General features: G+C 40.9%; 1 protein-coding gene across 1 annotated transcript in view; it reads left to right on the forward strand.

Annotated features, from left to right (window-relative positions):
- Nucleotides 1-249: 249 nt before the first annotated feature.
- Nucleotides 250-21,767, forward strand: part of Gfpt1 (glutamine--fructose-6-phosphate transaminase 1) — a 57,543-nt gene continuing 36,025 nt past the window's right edge. Inside the window, exons 1-8 of the mRNA XM_041632266.1 lie at nucleotides 250-415; nucleotides 10,047-10,154; nucleotides 13,200-13,307; nucleotides 14,041-14,166; nucleotides 16,001-16,059; nucleotides 17,508-17,642; nucleotides 20,121-20,182; nucleotides 21,343-21,422. Of these exons, the coding sequence (XP_041488200.1) occupies nucleotides 409-415; nucleotides 10,047-10,154; nucleotides 13,200-13,307; nucleotides 14,041-14,166; nucleotides 16,001-16,059; nucleotides 17,508-17,642; nucleotides 20,121-20,182; nucleotides 21,343-21,422 (685 nt within the window). The 5' untranslated portion in view covers nucleotides 250-408. The remainder of the gene's footprint in view (nucleotides 416-10,046; nucleotides 10,155-13,199; nucleotides 13,308-14,040; nucleotides 14,167-16,000; nucleotides 16,060-17,507; nucleotides 17,643-20,120; nucleotides 20,183-21,342; nucleotides 21,423-21,767) is intronic.

The raw sequence follows: 21,767 nt of genomic DNA on the forward strand, positions 1-21,767 counted from the left end.
TCTCTCTGCTCCTCGCGGGTTGCAATGTGTTCTGTAAATATTCCCTCTCTCCCACTCCGCCTCCGCGGCACGGCTCACCCTAGGCGGGCTGCTCCAGGAACCTGAGCCGGATGCTGGACGAGCCCCTGCCACGTCTCCGCTGCCCGGAGCCCCGCGCCTGCGCGCATTGGGCGGGGGGCCGAGGCCTGCGCGTGAGCGGCGCGGGCGTGGCCCAATGGGAGAGCCGCGGCGGCGCGCGTTGCCGGGGGGCGGGGCGGCGGTTAAGGGCCGAGCCGCGAGTCCGGCAGTCGGGTCCGTGCTGTCGCATCCTCGAGTCTGTCTCGTCGCTGCCACCCCGGCCCACGCTCGTCCTCTTTTCCGAAGCTCTCGCGCGCCCGACCGCTCGGCTCTCGCCCCGCGACCAGCATCATGTGCGGTAAGGGCCGCGATGGGGGCGTGTGGCGGCCGCAGGGCCCGCGCAGTGAAGGCAGAGGTGGACTGTGCGAGTCAACGAGCGGCCTTGGGGTGGGGGTCCCGAGGAGAGAGATGGCCTGAGGGGAAGGGTGTCTGGGGAGAAGGGCGTGCGTGGGGCAGGGACTCCAAGATGGGGATTCCTGGGTTGAGCGGGCGGCCGGTTAGTATGCTGGAGACAGGGGGCCGCCAAGGAGATTGTGGGGCCCCCCGTGAGTCAGAGCTACTAAAGGGGTTAGGGCGGTGGGGGTGTCTGGAAGGATATCAGGGCGTTCAAGGGGCACCTTTGCGTGGAGCTCCGAGGATAGATAAGATAAATGTCTACCTTTAGAGGAAGTGCGGGGCTGAAACTGCCCACAGAGAAGGTATGGAGGGATGCCCGCAGGAGGGTCCACCCGGTGAGTGAGGCAACCGGTGGGCACATTGTGTGGTACAGGGGGTTAAACTCATAAAGTCAGCTTGCTAAGCGAGTCCTCTGCCCCCTAGCTACACCCCCTCACCCCCACACCCCCAGCCTTCCTTCACCCCCACCCCTCTTCTTTTTTTTTTTTTTTTTTTTTTTGGTTTTTCGAGACAGGTTTTCTCTGTAGCTTTGGTTCCTGTCCTGGAACTAGCTCTGTAGACCAGGCTGGCCTCGAACTCCCAGAGATCCGCCTGCCTCAGCCTCCTCCCGAGTGCTGGGATTAAAGGCGTGCGCCACCACCGCCCGGCTTTTTTTTTTTTTTTTCTTTTTGTAACTGGGTCCCGCTCAGTAGTCTAGGTTGGTCCGGAATTCAGTGTCCTGCCTCACTGTCCCAAGTGCTGTGGTTACAAATATGAATGACACCTGGCTGGTAGCATTTCTTTTTTTTTTTTTTTTTTTTTTTTTTTGGTTTTTTGAGACAGGGTTTCTCTGTGGTTTTGGAGCCTGTCCTGGAACTAGCTCTTGTAGACCAGGTTGGTCTCGAACTCACAGAGATCCGCCTGCCTCTGCCTCCCAAGTGCTGGGATTAAAGGCGTGCGCCACCACCGCCCGGCGGTAGCATTTCTTGATATGAATGACCCCTGGCTGGTAGCATTTCTTGAATTTATCTTGCACTTTAAAAAAAATACTTAATTCTAGTCACTGTATGTTAGGCAGACCTAGTAGAACTCAAGCTAGAACTCCGACAGTGATTTAACACATTAACTTCCTGCAATTCTTAAGTGTCTCAAGAGGAACCATTACTAAATCAATAACTTGATGAAGTGGCCTCAGAGCTGATCTTGTGAAAGAGACAGGGCAAGAGTCCTGGCCAGAGATCACACATCATGCATGTGCAGCTCTTTAACGTATGCCTTTACTAGAACCATTAAAAAAAACAAAGTTAGGCCCTTTTATTCCATGTTTTAAGATTATTTGAATGTGTTACTGTGAGAATTGTGTGTCATGACTAATAATACTCTAAAATGGGAATGAGCCATTAACAGTCCATAAAAAGAGTTATGTTCTTACCTTTTCTTTTAAAATTGACAGTTGAGCCGGGCGGTGGTGGCACACGCCTTTAATCCCAGCACTTGGGAGGCAGAGGGAGGCAGATCTCTGTGAGTACGAGACCAGCCTGGTCTACAAGAGCTAGTTCCAGGACAGGCTCCAAAACCACGGAAAAACCCTGTCTCGAAAAACCAAGAAAAAATAAATAAATAAAAATAAAATTGACAGTTGATGTTACCACTAGAAGAAAGAACACTTTTAGAGATACTCTCTTGCCCAGATCATAGCTCTCCTTCAGCCTCATGAGTGCTGAGATTCTGGGCATGGACTGCCGTACCATGCCTGGCTCCCAAGAAAGAAGACGTTTTAAGGAGAGGTGTTGTAGGGTTGAAGCTGTTAAGAAACCTTCTTCATAGTCTTTCTCTTGAAAGAGCTGAGCAGGAGGTGGGTTGTACCCATTAGTGCGATTTTCCCTGGGTCTAATCATTTCTCCTTCTGAAAATGAAGAGCAGGTTAAGGCTTAAGAGATTCTAGATTCTAAAGCATCAAACGGAGACACCTATAGTGTATTGAAATCAGTGTAGGGCTGACTTCATAACCAGTTAGCTTTTATAGTTTAATTAGTAGATCGGTTTTGCAAAACATCTGTAAGGTAGTTTGGAGTTGTAAGTGGGGGACTTCCAAGCTGGGTGATTACTAGTGTGTTCATTTGGTAGTTAGCTGTTTTCTCACCTCTCTTGACCTTGCATTCACCGTAGCTGGGAATAGCCTTGAACTTCTGAACCTCCTTAAGACTAAGTGCTGTGCGTACAGGACTCTGCCACCACTCCCAGCTAATTAACTGTGTTTGAGTGATGAGTTGTGTACGTAGTAAAGTACCTGACATTCTGGTTGCAGGTTATTTCCTCATCTTGTTCCAGGAAGGAAAGTGTAAAACAAAAAGAAAACAGAAATCAAATCTAGTTCCTGAAGGAAGCCTTAGGAGACATTGTTAGTTACAGTGGCTACTAGTGCAGGCCAGCCATTAACCTGAGTCTCACTGACTACGAACAGTGAGTGTGCTAGCACACAGTATTTGAAGCATTTCTAAGACCCTGCCTTTCAGCTCATTGCCTTTAAGGTAAAAATCTGAGATTTAAAGATGAAGTTATTTTTTCTTCCGTTTCATTTTGTTTCCTTCCTTTCCCAGACTTTGATGTATGCCAGGTTAGAACTTATGTCTTAGTTAGGGCTTTATTGCTGTGAAGAGACGCCAGGTTCAGAGGTGTATAGTTCATTATTTAATGCAGGAAACAAGGTGACTTGCAGGCAGACTTGGTGTTGTAGAAGGAGCTGAGAGCAATACATCTTGATCCACAGGCAACAGGAAGAGACTGTGAGCCACTGGGCCCAGCTTGAGCTTCTGAGACCTCAAAAGACACACCTCCTCCAACAAAGCCATACTTGCTTTAACAAGGCCTCACCCCATAGTGCCACGCTCTATTCAAACAGCCATGAGTCCTATTCTTCTACCCTAGCTCCTCAAGGATTGGGGTTATAGCAATGTCTACCTCCCATATCTTTACTTTTTAAAAATTTTTATTAGAATTACTTTAATTCTATATAAAATTTATTTTTAAAAAACCTACAAATAAACATCGCATGTCAAAATTAACCCTGCCCAAAGTCTCTACATGAGTTTCTGTATAATTACAATAGCTATTCTCAAGCTGTGAAGCTCTAGAGTAGATTTTACACTTTCACTATTGAGTATATTTTATTCATTTATCCACTACCAAAACTGAAAAAGCCATGGCAGAACTAGAACTAGGAAAATAATTATTTTAATGTTTTAATTGTTGAAATAAAATTTTTAGGCAGAGATATTCATGAAAATATGAGAATATTTACAAACTTCCTGCTACCTAATTTTTCTGAAAGATTACATTTTTTTTCAGTATTGTAAACATTAAAGCAAAAGAATAAAAACTAAAATTCTAAAATGTTATGTGTTTTTCAATTCAGTATTCTGATAAAACTGTCAAGGTGTTTACTATATGTTTGGGCCATCAATCAAAAGATTTTGTATGGGGCTGGAGAGACATCTCAGTGGTTAAGAGCACTGACTGCTCTTCCAGAGGTCCTGAGTTCAGTTCCCAGCAACCACGTGGTGACTTACAACCATCTCTAGTAAAATCTGATGCCCTCTTCTGGCATAAAGTCGTACATGCAGATAGAGCACTCAAAATAAATATTTAAAAAAAAGATTTTGTAGTCAAGCAAATTTGGAAAACAGTATATTAACCCAGTAATACCTTATTATTATATATTTCCCAGAGAACAGGGTGCCTATTTTTAATTGTTTTGTCTTTTATTCTTGATTCTTGCCTCTTTTTATTGTTTGTTTATTTTGGAGGCGCTTACCTGGGCTACTTTGCTTTCCTGTTACTGTCATGATCAAAGTCAGCTTGGAGAGGGCAGGGTTTATTATATCTTACAGGTTAGAGTCTCACTGAGGAAAGCAAGGGCAGGAGCTTGAGGCAGGAGCTGAAGCAGGGACCGTGGAGAAATAGGAGCTGCTTACCGGTTTGCTCTCTAAAGCTTGTCCAGCTTGCTTTCTTATATAACACCCGTTCATGGGCAGTACTGTCCACAGTGGTTTGGGCTCCTCCACATCGATCATTAGTCAAGATTTCTCTCAGGCATATTCATAGGCCAGTCTGGTGGAGGCAGTGAGGGTCTCTGCCCAGGTGATCCAGTTTATATCAAATTTAGCACACCATCATAAACTATGTAGTCCAGGCTGCTGATCTCAAACTCAGTAATTCTATTCCTACCTGACATTTCAGGTGTGAGCCATCATGCATGGTTCCTTTTTTTATTAACTTAGTAATTTAATTTTTTATGTATTTATGTGTAAAAGTGTTTTTCTTGCATATATTTGTGTGTGCCATGTGTGTGCAGTATCCCAGACGAGGGCAGAAGATGGCATTGAATCCCTGGGAATTAGAGTTACAGCCAGTTCTGAGCTGCCATGTAGGTGCTGGGCACCAAACCCTGGTCTTCTGCAAGAACAGCAAGTGCTCTCTCAAACTCCTAGCCTTCTCCTCATCTTCTAGCTCCATTTATGTTTTTGTTTCTGGTGTTTCTGGAGACAAATCCAAGGCTTCTCACAAAGCACTCCACCACTCAGGAATTATATCACCAGTGCTGTGTTGCTGCCTCCCCTGTTTGTTGGTTGGTTTATTTGGACAGGTTCTGTTGTAGTCCAGGCTGGAACTTAACTAACCCAAAATGACCTTGAACTTCTGGTTCTTGCCTCTACCTCCCCAAGTGCTGAGATTTTAGAGATGTGCTGCCATGTCTCATATAGGGTCCTGGGGATCAACTCAGGGCTTCTTTCATACTTGGTACTCACTCTACCAAATTGCTACACTCCCAGCTCCCCAGCCCTTTAATTCTGGGAGAACCCCAGCCCTTTCTTAACCGTTGAGCCATCTCTCCAGCCTCTTGATCCTTTGAAATCCTATGTCCGTCATGTTTATATTTATTTTGGTTTTGCTGAGTTGTATCTTCAGTTCATTAAAACTACCCCTGCTTTTCATAGTTATTGCTGGATATTAAATAAATTGGAGTTGCATCTTTTCAATGTGATGGTATATATAAATGACTTTTTATAATGACAGTCTCTACTCAAAAACAGAGCTTAAAATTTGAAAGTATCCTGAAATGAATATTTTAAAAACTTTTTTGTAATTAAACTGTCTAATGGCTTTGAAGGCAATTGAGGGATGCCGAAACTGGTTGCTAGGGTGACTCATAAAACCAGTACTGTTTAACAGCCTTAGAAATCATAGTGGATATAGAGAAACTGTGAGGGGAATTTGCTAATTGCTTAGGAGACATTTCCTAGGAAAGGGAGAGGTTAGTAGATACCAAGGCTATTAGAAATGAGCCATAGAAGAGGGAAAGGGTTTGTAATACCTGTCTGATGCCTACTCTTGCAGATCTAAAATTCACAAGAATAAAAAAGGTTTTTTAATACAATAAAGTAAAAATAAAAAAGGTTCTAGAAACTTTTAAAACTAAGCCTAGTAACTTTGATTCAAATTATTATTACTACTACTACTCTTGGTTTTTCAAGACAGGGTTTCTCTATTTAGCAGCCCTTGCTGTCCTGGAACGTGCTGTGTAGACTCGCAGAGATCTTCCTGCCTCTAGAGTGCTGGGATTAAAGTGTTCACTACTGCACCCGACTCTGACTCAGTTTTTTTTAAGCTTTTAATTAGGAAACCTTTATTTTACACCTTTTTAGCACTGAGCAAAAGTTAGTGTTGTTTCTTGTGACTTGCGAATTTTCAACTGTATGTTTCAGGTTACCTAGAAAGTATTAGAAGATATTATGAAGTGATTGATAGCACTGTCTCTGGAGAGATGACTCAAGGGAGTTGCCTTCAAGGGATTGTTCTTTGGTCAGAGAAAACAAAATTGAATGCAAATCAGTGGCTGCAGGTGCTGTCACAGTCCTATCTCTGGCATTCTAAGATTTGTCAGACACAGGAGAGTGGGTTTTTTGGGCTGACAAGATGGTTTAGTGGGTAAAGGTACTGCTTACTGCCAATCTGATAATCTGAGTTCAATTTCCAGACCCCACGTGTTGTAAGGAGAGAAAGGACTGCAAGAAGACTCCTTCTTTCTGTCCTCTGTGTACATACACCATGGCACACATGTGCACTCACACACACAAAATAAATACAATTTAAGAATATTTGGAGGCCAGAGTTTTATCTCTGGAATTCACAGAAAAGGAGATGACTGAATCTTTGTTTGGTTTTTCAAGACAGGGTTTCTCTATGTATCCATGGCTGTCCTGGAACTCACAAAGTTTTGCTTGCCTCTGCCTCCCTGAGTGCTGGGATTAAAGGCCTGTGCCACCACTGCCCGGCTGAGGACTGACTTTTTTTTTTTTCTCACTACTATACAAACGAGGAAGGACTGACTCTTTCAAGTTGTCCTTAGCCTCCACGTAAAGTGCATGTGCAGAATATATATACAAATAAATAAAACATTTAAAAATAGTTTTTAAGTAGATTTTTAAAACAGTGTTAATACCTTAGATACAGTTTACTTTGGGCTGGGCATAATGGCACATGCCAAGGTCCTAGGTTCTAGTGAAACTGAGTTGGGGATTACTTGAATCTAGGTATTTGAGCCAGCAAACAAAAACAAATCTGTTTATGTAGTTAGCATTTAATTTTTTAATAAATTAATATTAGGGAATCAGGCATGATGCTTCACACTTGTAGTCCTTGCACTCAGGAGGCGGAGGCAGAAAGATTGTAAATTTGTGCCAGTCTGGGCTGCATAGTGAGACTGTCTCAAAGGGAGGCCAGTGACATGGCTCAGACAGGAGAAGTACTGACTCTGCAAACCTGACAACCTGAGTTAGATTCCCTGAACTTTCACAGTAGAAGAACCCATTCCCAAGAGTTGCCCTTTGACCTCCACATATTGCACTGTTGCATGTACACACCTGCACTCATGTCTCAGAAACTAAAAATAAAACTGTTTATCCAGTAATTCCACTAGTGAGCATTTGAGATGAAATACTTTAGCCAAAGAGAATTTCGACCCCATGTTTATTGCAACACTTTACAAAATACAAATCATGCTTTTAATTGGTGGATGGATAAGGAACATGAGTGTGACAATAGAATACTACTCAGTCACAAAACAGTGAAACCCTGCCATTTGCAGGAATATGGTGAAAAACTGCAGGACATTGTGTTGAGTGAAACCAAGCAGACATACAGCAGCAAATAGATGTTCTATTCAGTCGCCCTTGAAGAAGTACGGATTAGAAGAGGGCGGGGTAAGACGGACTTTAGGGATGCGGAAGGGTGCTAAGACCTACTAGGAGCCATAAGACAACTGGCTCTCCCTCAGAAGCCATAGCTCAACTATCCATAGCTCTTTAGTTAGGGTGAGGCTCATGAACCCTGTCCCACTCCACGTTAGAGCAGGCAACCGCGGTTAGTGTGAGTTCACGGGTGCAGAGGCCTGCCGTGTCCTGGAGAACTTGTGCTCTGGTCCTCCTCTGTCTATGGCTCCATAGTCTCTCCTCTTCCGTCATGGCACCTGAACCTCATTTAAGCCATTTTGAGGCTTGAGTTATATATTTAGGTGAGTTTTTTTTTTTTATGATTAAATTATTGTGTTGGGTTGTAGTTGAATGATAGAACTTTTTTTTTTTTTTTTGGTTTTTCGAGACAGGGTTTCTCTGTGGTTTTGGAGCCTGTCCTGGAACTAGCTCTTGTAGACCAGGCTGGTCTCGAACTCACAGAGATCCGCCTGCCTCTGCCTCCCGAGTGCTGGGATTAAAGGCGTGCGCCACCACCGCCCAGCATGATAGAACATTTGACTCAAATGTGGTCTCAGGGGCTGGAGAGATGGCTCAGCGGTTAAGAGCATCCATCGCCTGCTTTTCCAAAGGTCCCGAGTTCAATTCCCAGCAACCACATGGTGGCTCACAACCATCTGTAATGAGGTCTGGTGCCCTCTTCTGGCCTTCAGGCATACACACAGAAAGAATATTGTATACATAATAAATAAATAAATATTTAAAAAAAATGTGTTCTCCAGCTCTGGGAAAAAAAACTAAATTATCGCCTGGCAGTGGTGGTGCACACCTTTAATTCCAACACTAAGGAGGCAGAACAGGTGCATCTGAGTTTAAGGCCAGCCTGCTCTACAGAGCAAGTTCCAGGACAGCAAATCCATTTGTTGTTTTTTTTCTTTGTCTCAAAAAAAACCAAAAAACAAAGCAAATCCATTTGTTGTTTTTTCTTTTTGATTTTTGAGACAGGGTTTCTTTGTGTAGCTTTGGTTCCTGTCCTGGAACTAGCTCTCTAGAGCAGGCTAGCTTCCAACTCACAGAGTTCCTCCTGCCTCTGCCTCCTGAGCAGCAAAATAAAATTTTTAAACAGTTTATCCCTAAACTACATTGAATAGTGGAAGTAAACAGTCATTTTTGCTATTGTTATATGAACTATTTGTGACTTAAAATGCTTGCTAGAGCTGGGCAGTGGTGACGCATGCCTTTAATCCCAGCACTCGGGAGGCAGAGACAGTTAGGTCTCTGTGAGTTTGAGGCCAGAGCGAGTTCCAGGAAGGCTCCAAAGCTACAAAGAAGCCCAGTCTTGGGGGGCAGAGGGAAACTTTCTAGAAGGTATGCGTGTGTTTAAGGTAATAGTATATAGCCCACAAATTTAATTTTTAAAAAATAAATTTTAGTTGAAAAATGGCAGTGAAGGAAATAAATGACTTAACTTTTTAAACTTTGTTAAACATTTATTTTGACATATTTTTGTTAATCTTTTATGTTTTTTTATTTTTAGTTTTTCGAGACAGGGTTTCACTGTGGTTTTGGAGCCTGTCCTGGAACTAGCTCTTGTAGACCAGGCTGGCCTCGAACTCACAGAGATCCGCCTGCCTCTGCCTCCCAAGTGCTGGGATTAAAGGCGTGCGCCACCACCGCCCGGCTAATCTTTTATGTTTATAAGAAGATCCTGTTTGAAAAAGTTCCATGGGTTCTAAATAATTTAAGATGAAGGTTTATTATTATATGAATTTTTTACTCTTTGCTTTTGGGGGACTCATCACTCAACTCCCAAATAAATTACACACGAAGGCTTAGCCTGGCATGTTTCTTACCAGCTTTTCTTAAACTGTCCCCATTACCTTTTGCCTCTGGGCTTTCATCTTTGTTATTTCTGTATATTTTACTTTCCTTCTTACTCCGTAACTGGCTGGGTGGCTGAGTGCTGGGATATCCTCTTCTATTCTCTTGCTCCTGGGGCGCCTCATTTCTCCTTTTATCCTCTCTTCCTGCCAGCCCCGCCTGTCCTAGCTCCTGCCTTGCTATTGGCTGTTCAGCTCTTTGTTAGGACCATCAGGTGTTTTAGGCAGGCACAATAGCACAGCTCCACAGAGTTAAACAAATGCAGTGTAAACAAGTCACACACCTGAAAATAATATTCCCCAACAGTTTCTTTTCTGAAGGTGAAATCTAGCTTTATATTTCTGCATAGCCTAAATGTAATTATATCAGATTTGATTCATTAGAGTTGTCAGTTAAATATTTATTTATTTATTTATTTTGCAGGAATATTCGCCTATTTAAATTATCATGTTCCCCGAACAAGACGAGAAATCTTGGAGACCCTAATCAAAGGCCTTCAGAGACTGGAATACAGAGGATATGATTCTGCTGGTATTTTCTTTAAAAATATACTATGGGTTTGCATTGATTCTTGAATCTAAATAGCATTTTTATTATTTTTAGGAGACCTGTTTTCTTTGTTGTGTTATAAGTTCAAGTCTGAAGAATTTCTGTCTTCCATCATATCTAAAGGGTTTCCTTATGCCATTTCAAGAGTACTATTGTTTGTGTGGATATTGTTCTTATGGTAATTTCCTTTATAAAAGATGCTGCTGTAGGACTGGGGATGTGGCTTAGTTGTTAGCATACTTGAAGCCTTGGGTTCATCCCTAGCACCACACAAACTGGGTTTGATGTTCATACCTATAATCCCAGCACCGAGCAGGTGGAGGCAGGAAGGTATGTTCAGATTCATCCTTAGATATATAATAAGTCTGAGGCCAGCCTGGGCTGCAGGAACAAAAAAAATAAAAGTTGACTATAAAAACATAAATCATAGCACATTTTTATGGGAACAAGTTGTAGAGCACCTTACCTTATAAATTCTTTGTTCTTTTTAGAAAGGTTTCTTACTATTTTTTAAATTGTGTGTGTGCATGAGCACAGGTGCTAGAGTTACATGTAGTCGTGAGCTGCTTGGCGTGGGTGCTCAGAACTGAACTCAGATTTCCTGCAACAACAGTTTTTAACCTCTGAGCCAGCTCTCCAGCCCCTAAAAAATCCATGTTTTTCCATTTCTTTTTTTCTCCATGAACCCATGCTATGTCATTTAAACATGAATTTTTTTTTCTTTTTGTGTTGGAGATTGAACTTTAGGGTCTTGTCCATGCTAGGTAACCACTCTACTACTGAGTGATATCCCAAACCAAGATCCTTCTGTTTTATGTAAATGACAAGCTAAGTAAAACTTACTTTCTGGCAGGGTCCGTTTGACTCTAGCTCCTAGTTGGGGTTCAGCAGAAGCTCCCATTCCATGGTTCCTAGAGTGACTTATGAGCCTCAGCAAAGAGCTGAACACATAGCTCTATGATTCACTACAGCGGAAGAATCCAGAACAAAATCAGAACAGCAGCGGGTGTAGGATGAACTCTGCAGGAAAGCAGGCTCCAGCTTCCAGGAGGCCTCTTTTAACAGGGTATCCTTGATTTCCCTAGCAGCAGTCCATCCCAGAGGGACACACTGTTTTCATGAACAGTATAGGCACAGGAAGCACACTCACCCCTCTCAGGGGTAGACATACATGCTCCTGAAATCTAAGATGCCAGATGCCAATCAAGGGCCAACCGTGAAAGTCTTTCTAAGGATCGTAGTGTTGGTTTCTCTTCCTATTTTAGTAGTACAGGGAATAGAGGCCAAGGTCACAGATGCTAGGGCAGTGCTGAGTTAATGCCCAGTCCTGTGCCTTTATTGTTCAGATTCTCTGTTTGTAGCTTTTCTAGCAACATATCTTCCCATATGGATGCTGATTATGTTTTCTGTCGGCTTTGGAGATGCCTTTTCTTATGGCTGTTGCTTAAATAATAATGCTCTTTAAGATTTTATTTATTTATTTGAGGTTAGATCTGCTCTATAGCCCAGGCAGACCTTTTTTCCCAAGTGCTGAGGTTGTAGGCATGACCACTCCTCCCAGCCACAGAGACTCTTTCCTTATTCCACTTGTCTTTGTATTTTCATGAGATGATTTCATTGCCCTATACATTGTGATTTATAGTCCACATGTTTGGTTTCAGTTTTAAGACAGTCTTTCTTCATAGACCACACTGGCCTCTTGCTTCAGTCTGTGGAGTGCTAGGGATACAGGCACGTGGTACCACATTTGGCTTATGGATTTCTAGTCCAAGTGTGCTTCCTAAGTTGCAGGCAGGCTCGTGTTTCCAGCTACCTTCTAGAAGTATCTTCCTGGACAGATCACTTTTCAGGTTCATAATTGAACTGAACACTGTGGTCCTCACTCATACCTCATTCTGTTCTATGTCCCTTCTACTAATAATCTTTCTACAGATCCTTTGAACTCAGAAGAGAACCTTGTCTATCTAATGCCTTCTCATCCAGGCTTTGTGTTTCTCTCATTCATCACCATCACCTGCTTAAATTTAAGTCAGGCCTTCTCCATTTTTGTTGTATTGCAGCTGTAATGTCCTCTTTCTCCCTCACCAACCCATCCTCCTCTCTGTACCATTTTCAGAGCATTTGCTAATTTTTCTTGACATATTATTTTTGCTTGAAATGACCTTCAGGGTCTAAGGAAGTTTTTCAAGTTCCTTAGTAATCTAAAATTTCAAGAGCTGCTTTCCTGACTATGACTGGTTTTTACCTTCAGAAGTGAGTGCCTGTGGCACTTGTTCCCAGTTTATAGTTTCTATAGCAATTGCTTGGGCTTTTTTGTTTGTTTGCTTGTTTTTCCAAGACAGGTTTTCTCTGTGTAGCCCTGGCTGTTCTGGAACTCACTTTGTACACCATTATGGCCTTGAACTCACAGAGATCCACCTGTCTCTTTCTCCCAAGTGCTGGGATTAAAGGCGTGCTCCACCACTGCCTGGCAGCAATTGTGTGTACAAGTAATAATGATGATTATCGTTGTTCTTTCTCTGCCTGTTTTCTGAACAGACAAGAATTGAGCTCTCTATTATAATCCCTTTCCTGACCTCCCTTCTCTTACCCTCTTAGAATTCTGATGCTGGATTAGAACACAAGGCCCCATTCATGCTAAATAAGCCTTATTTTCAGTTTTTGTTTTAAGCATCTCTCACTATCTCAACACATAGTAGATTTTCAGAAAATTCTACTTGGTAAATGAATTAATTAGATGAATATATAATCTCCCTTTATTATTACTATTTTTTTGCCTCATATTGATATTCTTTTTTTTTTTTTTTTTTTGATTTTTCAAGACGGGGTTTTTCCGTAGCTTTTTGGTTTCTGTCCCAGAACTAGCTCTTGTAGACCAGGCTGGCCTCGAACTCACAGAGATCCACCTGCCTCTGCCTCCCGAGTGCTGGGATTAAAGGCATGCATCACTACCGTCCAGCCTCATATTGATATTCTTAACAACCAGTTTCTAAGTCTTGCTTTCTTATCTACCTCTTGCTAATTTAGGAGTGGGACTTGATGGAGGTAATGACAAAGACTGGGAAGCGAATGCCTGCAAAATTCAGCTCATTAAGAAGAAAGGAAAAGTTAAGGCACTGGATGAAGAAGTTCACAGTAATGTACTTAGTTTGATTTTTCCCATTCTACCCTTTTTTGGGACCCATTTTAAGGTAGATTTAAAGGTTGAAGAGAAGGAAGAAAAGTAATTTTGTTGACTGCTTGGGTTTAAATTGTCCCTGCGCTTCAAAAATAATCATAGCAACTAGGAAGGAAATTAGGTGCAGTGGGCATAGGGGGGAGCTCAGAGCTCTAAGTGAAGAAGCTTCAGAAGCATCATCCTGAGGATGGGACTCGCATAGGTGGCCTGCTTATATGTCTCCACTTGGCATAGTTTTTACTTTGCTTGATAATCACCCCAAACGCAAGATGCTGGTTTGCTGATCTGCCAGAGAAGCCAGAAGGTGCTTCTTGTGATGGGAGAGGGTGAAAGTTCTTACTTAACAAGGAAAGAAGACAAATGCTGAGTCTGCCAAGAGGTGTGGTAAGAATGAACCTTCTGTTTCAGAAGGAAACAAATTAGTGCTAATTCTGCTGTCACATCTCAAGCAGAAAACGGTTTGGCCAGAAGCCACAGGCCACAGTGAGTAGTTCCCTAAGGTGGAAAACATGGTGACATTGTGCAGGAAAACACATGCTATATATGTAGAGCTCTGTACCATCTGCAGTTTCAGGTGTCCCTGAGTATCTTGACACAACCTTGTGGATAGGGGGGCTGGTGTATATATATTTAATATAATGTATCTATAGCATTATCAAATACTAGAGTTTTAAATTTTATCTTCTACAGAACAACAAGATATGGACTTGGATATAGAATTTGATGTACATCTTGGAATAGCTCATACCCGTTGGGCAACACATGGAGAACCTAGTCCTGTCAATAGTCACCCCCAACGCTCTGATAAAAATAATGGTATGAATGGGTTGTGTGTGCTTTGAAATGATTTTAGTGGGTCAGTAATGGGAAGAGAATCAAGGTGCTTATGTTATTATTTTAATTAGATTCTCATCTAGAAATTTCAAAACATTCAGTGAATGCACAAAACTTGATCCCATCACCAAATTTCAACAGTCCTCCATGTATTGGTTTTTTTGGGATTCCAATAATAAGTATTGGTAACTCTTCAATATGATAGTTGTTTTCTCTCTTTCACTTGTAATTTAGTGTATTGTTTATCTGTGAGTTTCCTGTAGTCTAAGTATTGCTAATTATATCTACTCCTATTATGTTATTTAAGGTTTCCCCATGTCTTCAAATTTTTTTTTTTTTGGTCTTTGTTGTTTTTTAAAATGGTCTCACTTTGTAGATCTGGCCAGCTTTGAACTAGCATTAATCCTCCTTTCCTTACCTCCCTTATAGCTGTGTGCCATCATGCCCTGCTAAACAGACCTGTTACCCCTTTGTATCGCTGCAGCACTTATTCTGTTTTGCCCCACTGGGAGCTTACTCAAGTTGGCTCCTGTTTCTTTTTGAAATGATCCCAGTAGGCTCAATAGTCTTGATTACTTTTCTTTTTTTGAGACAAATATGAGATCCTTAGGTATACTGAGAACATTTTGAATGCTATAATATGAAATTAGATTTACATTAGATGTGGTAATACATGCCTAGTTACACAGAAGGCTGAGACAGGAGGAGTGCCTAAGTCTAGGAGTTCAGGCCAGACGGGGAAACAAAACCATTGTATTTAGTAATAATTACTCTTTTTTGTTGTTGTTTTGACAGGGTTTCACTATGAGGCCCTGGCTGGCCTGGAACTTACTATATCGTCCAGGCTGGCCTTGAACTCAGAAATCCTCCTGTCCCTTCTGAGTGCATGAGTCGCCATACTCAAACACAATTATTCTTTTGATTTGTGAGTTTAAACCTACACTGTATGGGTACTGCCATGGCTGCACATAACACTGTTAACTCTTAGGTAGCTGTTTTTAACATTTTTCAGTCATCGTTTAATAAAAATAGATGAAATTGATCTCTCAGAATTATATTTATTTGCTCTTGGAATGCTACTTTGACATTTTAATGTGACATTCCAGGAGTCATCTGGACCTTACATAAATCAATTTCTAGAACTTGGTAATTATGTAGTTGTTAGTTCTTAAACTTTAGTTAGCGTCACTGAGATTGTTTTAACTGAAAAGACTTTTATACTTAAGCAAAGCATAAATGAGCAGAGAGAGTGTGGTCAAGTAGAGTAGCACTCTGCAAGGGAAGAAACAGGTGCAGGAGACTTGCTCTGCCCCTTTCATTCCCCGTGTTGGGATAGTAGTTAAGTGTAGCAAAATTCAGAGCTGGTGTATTTCCTCATGTTCATGGACACTCACACTGTACATCAGCACATAAGCAGTGCTTTTGAGTTGCTCGATAGCAAGCCACAGTAAGAAGCATACAACACTGGAGGACACCCACTAGTATATTAACTTTTTGACTTGAGAAGACTATTCATAGACCAGGTGTGGTAGTGCATGTCTGTAATCCTAGCATTTGGATTACAGACACTGGAGAATTTCCACTAGTTTAAAGCAAGCCTCGGCTTCATTGTATGTGATACCTTGTCTCAAAAATATGGAACAGCAGGGTAGGAGGTAGTTTAGTGGTAGAGTATTTACCTAACATGCAGGAGGAGGTCCTGGATTCAAACCCCAAGCACCACTGCCAAAACCCAAAGGAAAATCTATCCACAATCATAGCTATTCATAGCATTTATCAGACTTCTTATAGTTTGTCAATACTTTATTTCTTTTAGAATTTATTGTTATTCATAATGGAATCATCACCAACTACAAAGACTTGAAAAAGTTTTTGGTAAGTAAAGTGAGCCCAGAAGATACCATCTTTGAGACTACTTTTGAGTCAGGGACATGCAACATTATTTAGACTGCTTACGTAATTCCCAGGTTAACCACAGGGTGCGCAGCTTGTTTTATTTCTCTCTGTTGACACTGGAGCTGTTCTGATTGCTTCAGGGCATTCTGAGGGCCAGCTGTGTGCTGTACTGAGATAGTGCCACCCAGCGCCTGTTGAGTTTCCGCAGTGATGGGAACTGTCTGTATCTAGCATAGCAGGGTCTGTTCATATGGGACTGCTGAGCGCCTGTGACAGAGAAGCTAGATTTTAAATTTAACTTTAAAATAGCCCTGTATAACCAGTGGCTTTTTATTGGACAGTTGAGGATCACCAAAGAATTGTTACTCATTATGAACTAGCATTTTTAATATCATATATCCCACCTTATTTATTTATATATTTATTCAAATGCTTTATTGAATTTTTTATTTTATGCATTAGTGTTTGACCTGCGTGTATGTCTGTGTGAGCATGTTGGATCCTCTGGAACTGGAGCTACAGACGGCTGTGAGCTGCCATGTAGTTGCTGGGAATTGAACTCAGGTCCTTTGGAAGAGCAGCCAGTGCTCTTAACCACTGAGCCATCTCTCCAACCCCTATTTTAATTACTTATAATTTAATTTATATGAGGAATAATTGTTAAATGTATTGAGTTGTACTCAATAATGTTACTGTTTCTCTATAATCAGACTTTAATTTTGATTAACATTAATTGAATTATATTAACTGAATAATTTATTAAATTTATTATTATAAATTAATTTTAACTAATTCAATTAATTTAAATTTTTTGGAAAATCTGTATGACATCCAAAAAAAGTTAATAATGAGTAAGATTTTAGAGGGGTGAGATGGCTCTTTGGGTAAGATGTTTGCCACTGAAAGCTGACAACATTGAGTTCATTACCTGAAATCCACATGGTGGAAAGGGAAAACTGATTCCTCAGAGTTGTCCTCTGGCCTCCAAACATGCACTGTGACACACTTCTGCCTATACTCGCATTCCTACGTGCACACACACACACATATATATGTGCACACATACAATTAGAAATTCATTTGGTTTTTGAAAGAAATATTCTAGAAAATATTTGCATGGGGGCTAAAGAGATGGACCAGTAGTTGAGAACACTTGTTGCTCTTGCAGAGGGCCTGGGTTTGATTCCTGTCACCCACAGGGTGTTTAACAACTATTCAGTTTCAGGGGATCTGATGCCCTCTTCTGATCTCCAGAGGCATCAACCACATATATGCACAGACATATATATAGGCAAAACATCCACACATAAAATAACATAAATCTAATAAAAATTTTTAAAAGGTTAACATAAAAGAACCATTAAGTTAAAAAATATTCGAACATTGTATTTATTTAAATGTGTCTTTTTTCTTTATTTTACTTTCAGGAAAGCAAAGGCTATGACTTTGAATCTGAAACAGACACAGAAACCATTGCCAAGCTTGTCAAATACATGTATGATAACTGGGAAAGTCAAGACATCAGTTTTACTACCTTGGTGGAGAGAGTTATCCAACAACTGGTATTAAATCATTCTTAATGATTATTATGTCAGATTGAGATAATGACTCAGCAGTAAAGCACTTGCAATGCAAGTTTGAGGACCAGAGTTCAGATCCCCAGCACCCACATAAATGCTGGGTAGATAGGGAAGCCTTGTTGTGGTTCTATCTCCCAGGAGGTAGAACTGGATTTTGGAACAAGCTGTCTGGTTGACTATACTAGCTGAATCAGCAAATTCTTGGTTCAAGTGAGGGATCCCTACCTTATTATATAAGACACAGAACAATCGAATAAGACAGCTAGCATCAGACCTTTGGCCTCTTCTTATACTCACCCATGCGACTGCACACCCACATCTGTAACCACAACCATGTGTACTAACATACATATCATTGTGCATATCCAGTACACACATGCAAAATAAAGTAATTATGCTAATGTTAATTTCAAGTAACTTTTTTAAAATGAGGTTTGATGTGCAGGAACTATGCTGATTCATTATTTTTAATTCAAAGGACTCTAACAATAGACAACTTTATTTATTTATTTATTTATTTATTTGGTCTTTCGAGACAGGGTTTCTCTGTGGCTTTGGAGCCTGTCCTGGAACTAGCTCTTGTAGACCAGGCTGGTCACGAACTCACAGAGATCCGCCTGCCTCTGCCTCCCGAGTGCTGGGATTAAAGGCGTGCGCCACCACCGCCCGGCAACAACTTTATTTTTAAGGTATTTTATTGTCAGCATCTCCGTGTGTTTGTGTGTGTGTGTGTGTGTGTGTGTGTGTGTGTGTGTGGTGTAAGTGAAGGCCAGAGACTGGTGTTGTGGTGTTGGGTATCTTCTTTTTTTTTTTTTTGGTTTTTCGAGACAGGGTTTCTCTGTGGTTTTGGAGCCTGTCCTGGAACTAGCTCTTGTAGACCAGGCTGGTCTCTAACTCACAGAGATCCGCCTGCCTCTGCCTCCTGAGTAATGGGATTAAAGGCGTGCGCCACCACCGCCCTGCCGGGTATCTTCTTAAAACTTTGTTGTGGGGGCTGGAGAGATGGCTCAGAGGTTAAGAGCACTGACTGCTCTTCCAGAGGTCATGAGTTCAATTCCCAGCAACCACATGATGGCTCACAACTATCTGTAATGAGATCTGGTGCCCTCTTCTGGTGTGTGTGAAGCAGAATGTTGTACACATAATAAATAAATAAATTTAAAAAGAAAAAAGAAAAGAAAAAAAAACTGTTGTGCCCAGCTTTTTATGTGGGTGCTAGGGAACTGAACTCATGCTTGTGTGACAAGCATTTTAGCAACTGAGCCATCACCCTAGTCCCTGTGCTAGTTTCTTGAGGGATTTTTAGGCTTCTGTTACACACACAAAATGCAGAGAATTTCGATGGTTGTTTTACTTACTAACTTGCTTTTCCTGCATTTACCATTCCATTTACTTCACTATAGCTGTATTCTAGTTATTTCACTATAGAGGTTGAAAGGTAAGTTTGGCCTAGCACTGGTTCAGTAGGCAAAAGCATTTGCTGTGCAAGCCTGACACCGTAGAGAGAACCAGCTTCAGAAAAGGTGCTCTCTAATGTCTTATCTTTTTTTAAGATTTTTTTTTTTTATGGTGGTGATGGTACCTGTGTGCACACGTGTGGAGAGTAAGGTATCACTGTTAATGTCTATGGAGACCAGAAGAAAGTGTTGCACCCTCTGAAGCTAGAGGTACAAATGATTGTGAGCTGCTCAATGTGGGTTCTGGGAACCAAAATCAAGTCCTCTACAAGAGCAGGGAGTCAGCTTCCCTTTATTTATTTATCTATTCATTCATTCATTCATTGTTCGCTCATTTTATTTTTTGAGACTGGGTTACTCTGTGAAACAGCCCTGTCTGTCCCAGAACTCTCTTCGTAGAACAGGCTGGCCTCAAACTCACAAAGATCTATCTGTCTCTGCCTCCTAAGTGTTCCTGAGTACTGGGACTAAAGACATGAGTTACCACTGCCTGACTTTTCCATCCCATTTAATAATTATGATCGTGTATATTTGTTAAGTCCAAGACGGAGGGCATCAAGAGTGGAGGTTTGTAGTGGAATATGATGAGGAGGGCCAAGGATGGGTTTTGGTTGTGGAGCTTGGGATCTTTGCTAATTCTGTCCTCCCTGAACAAATTAGTCTGAGAGAGATGTGTCTGTTGAGAAATGTGCTATGCACACAGGTGGCTCTCCAGGTGACGTGTCTTTTTAAAAGCAGTATTTGAAGGTAAGCTTGGTGATAAAGTTAAGTTTATTCTCATTGGAGCTTAGGGGTCAGTGTCTACCTGAAATATGGGCTTGGATGTTAGGGAGATCTTGCTGTGTTCTAAAATGGAGACTTGTTTTTGTTTGTTTGTTTTAAATAGTTAAAAAGAGCATTGCTATGAACAAGAAGTGTCCATGCAGAAGCTAGTATGTTTTAAATGTTTTTGTTTGATAATTATTACCAAGAAATATTGCTGATGTTTCTTTTTCTTCCATAGGAAGGTGCTTTTGCACTTGTGTTTAAAAGTGTTCATTTTCCTGGGCAAGCAGTTGGCACAAGGTACAATAGGTTTAAGACTAATGATGACATGCCTTTTGTAGCACTCGGGTAACAGGATAATTCTCAGTAGCCTGTAAGTGCCCTTTACTGTTTCCTTAGAGGTCTGACTGTGTTTGTTTTTATACACTCCTTTCTTGTACCATTCTTTAACAGAATTTCATGGTAAAACAAAAACATTTTGGTATTGTGATTTGTCTTTAGTGAACACTGTGGCTATTTATGAATTTGGATATGGAATATTCTTTAGTTTCAGCTCCAAAGCACTAACTTTCTCCATATTTTTTGCAAATATGTATCAGATTCCTAAGTAATTGTAACACCACTGATTTTGCTAGATTTTTGCTAACTATCTTTAGAATGATCATAAAGTTCTTAGAGCAGTAAGAACACTTAAGATCCAATAACAGAAGGATCTTTCTCTGAAGGCATGATGCTTAAGGTTATATTGGGGTGTGTTTGCAATTGAATGAAAAGTTGCACCACACATTAAAAGAACAACAATTTAAAGTGTTATAAATTATGAGTTGGCAAATTTTTCCAGAATAGGTCAGATAGGAAATACTTAAGCTTGTTGGGACACATGGCCTCCCTGCCAGCACTCAGAGTTGCTGTCAAGCATGAAGCAGCTGCAGAAAAAGGACCTCACTGTCTCAGTAAAACTTTAATCAACTGTAATTTGCCAGTTGAAAACTTCATTAGAAGTACACAGGTGTGGCCTAGGGACTCAGGTTTCTAATGTGGTTATTTTGTTACACCTGAAGTTCAGTTCATTTTTTTTATAATGCATATGTTATAAATACATATTTATGCATGATATATTTCCATATATTATGTATAATATACATACAAAATACATATGTAAGTCATATTCTATAGCATTGTATTTTAAGTTGTTCTTCTTTTAATAAGAACTGGAACTTTTCATTCAATTGTATACACATTGCAATATATCCTTAGGCATCCTGCCTTCAGAATAAGAATCCTTCTGTTAGCCAATCTTAAATGTTCTTTCTGCTAAAAGAACTTCATGATCATTTCTAAATTAAATCATTTGGAGAGCATTATATTTCAAATTAAAATGAATTTTGAGTTAATACTTTTTAATATTGTTAGCGCATTATTTATGAGAAAGTTTTATTGTAACTCATCTTGCATTTCAGGCGAGGTAGTCCCCTCTTGATTGGTGTGCGGAGTGAACATAAGCTTTCTACAGATCACATTCCGATTCTCTACAGAACAGGTAAGCCAGCTGCATTCTGTTGTAAGACAGGGCGGCTCTGAGAACCATAGAATGCTATGGTAAATGCTATTCGGTCAGATCTGTGTGTACATGTGCATACAGTTACGTAGTTCTATCTAGACATGAAAAAACTTGTGAACACTCTGATAAGAAGAATTTTTCTCTGTTGTGCATCCTTAGCTAGGACTCAGATTGGATCAAAATTCACATGGTGGGGATCACAGGCAGAAAGAGGTGGGAATGCACTCTGCATGGATGGAGGGATTTTACCTGCTTCCCTTCATTTACTAATTGGTTTTTGAAGTGAACTGAGGCTCTAAAAATGCTTATTTTATGGGGAAATGT

This window comes from Microtus oregoni, unplaced genomic scaffold, assembly GCF_018167655.1.
Source record: "Microtus oregoni isolate MIOR12 unplaced genomic scaffold, Mior012 000002F_ref0000024, whole genome shotgun sequence".
Classification (NCBI taxonomy): domain Eukaryota; kingdom Metazoa; phylum Chordata; class Mammalia; order Rodentia; family Cricetidae; genus Microtus; species Microtus oregoni.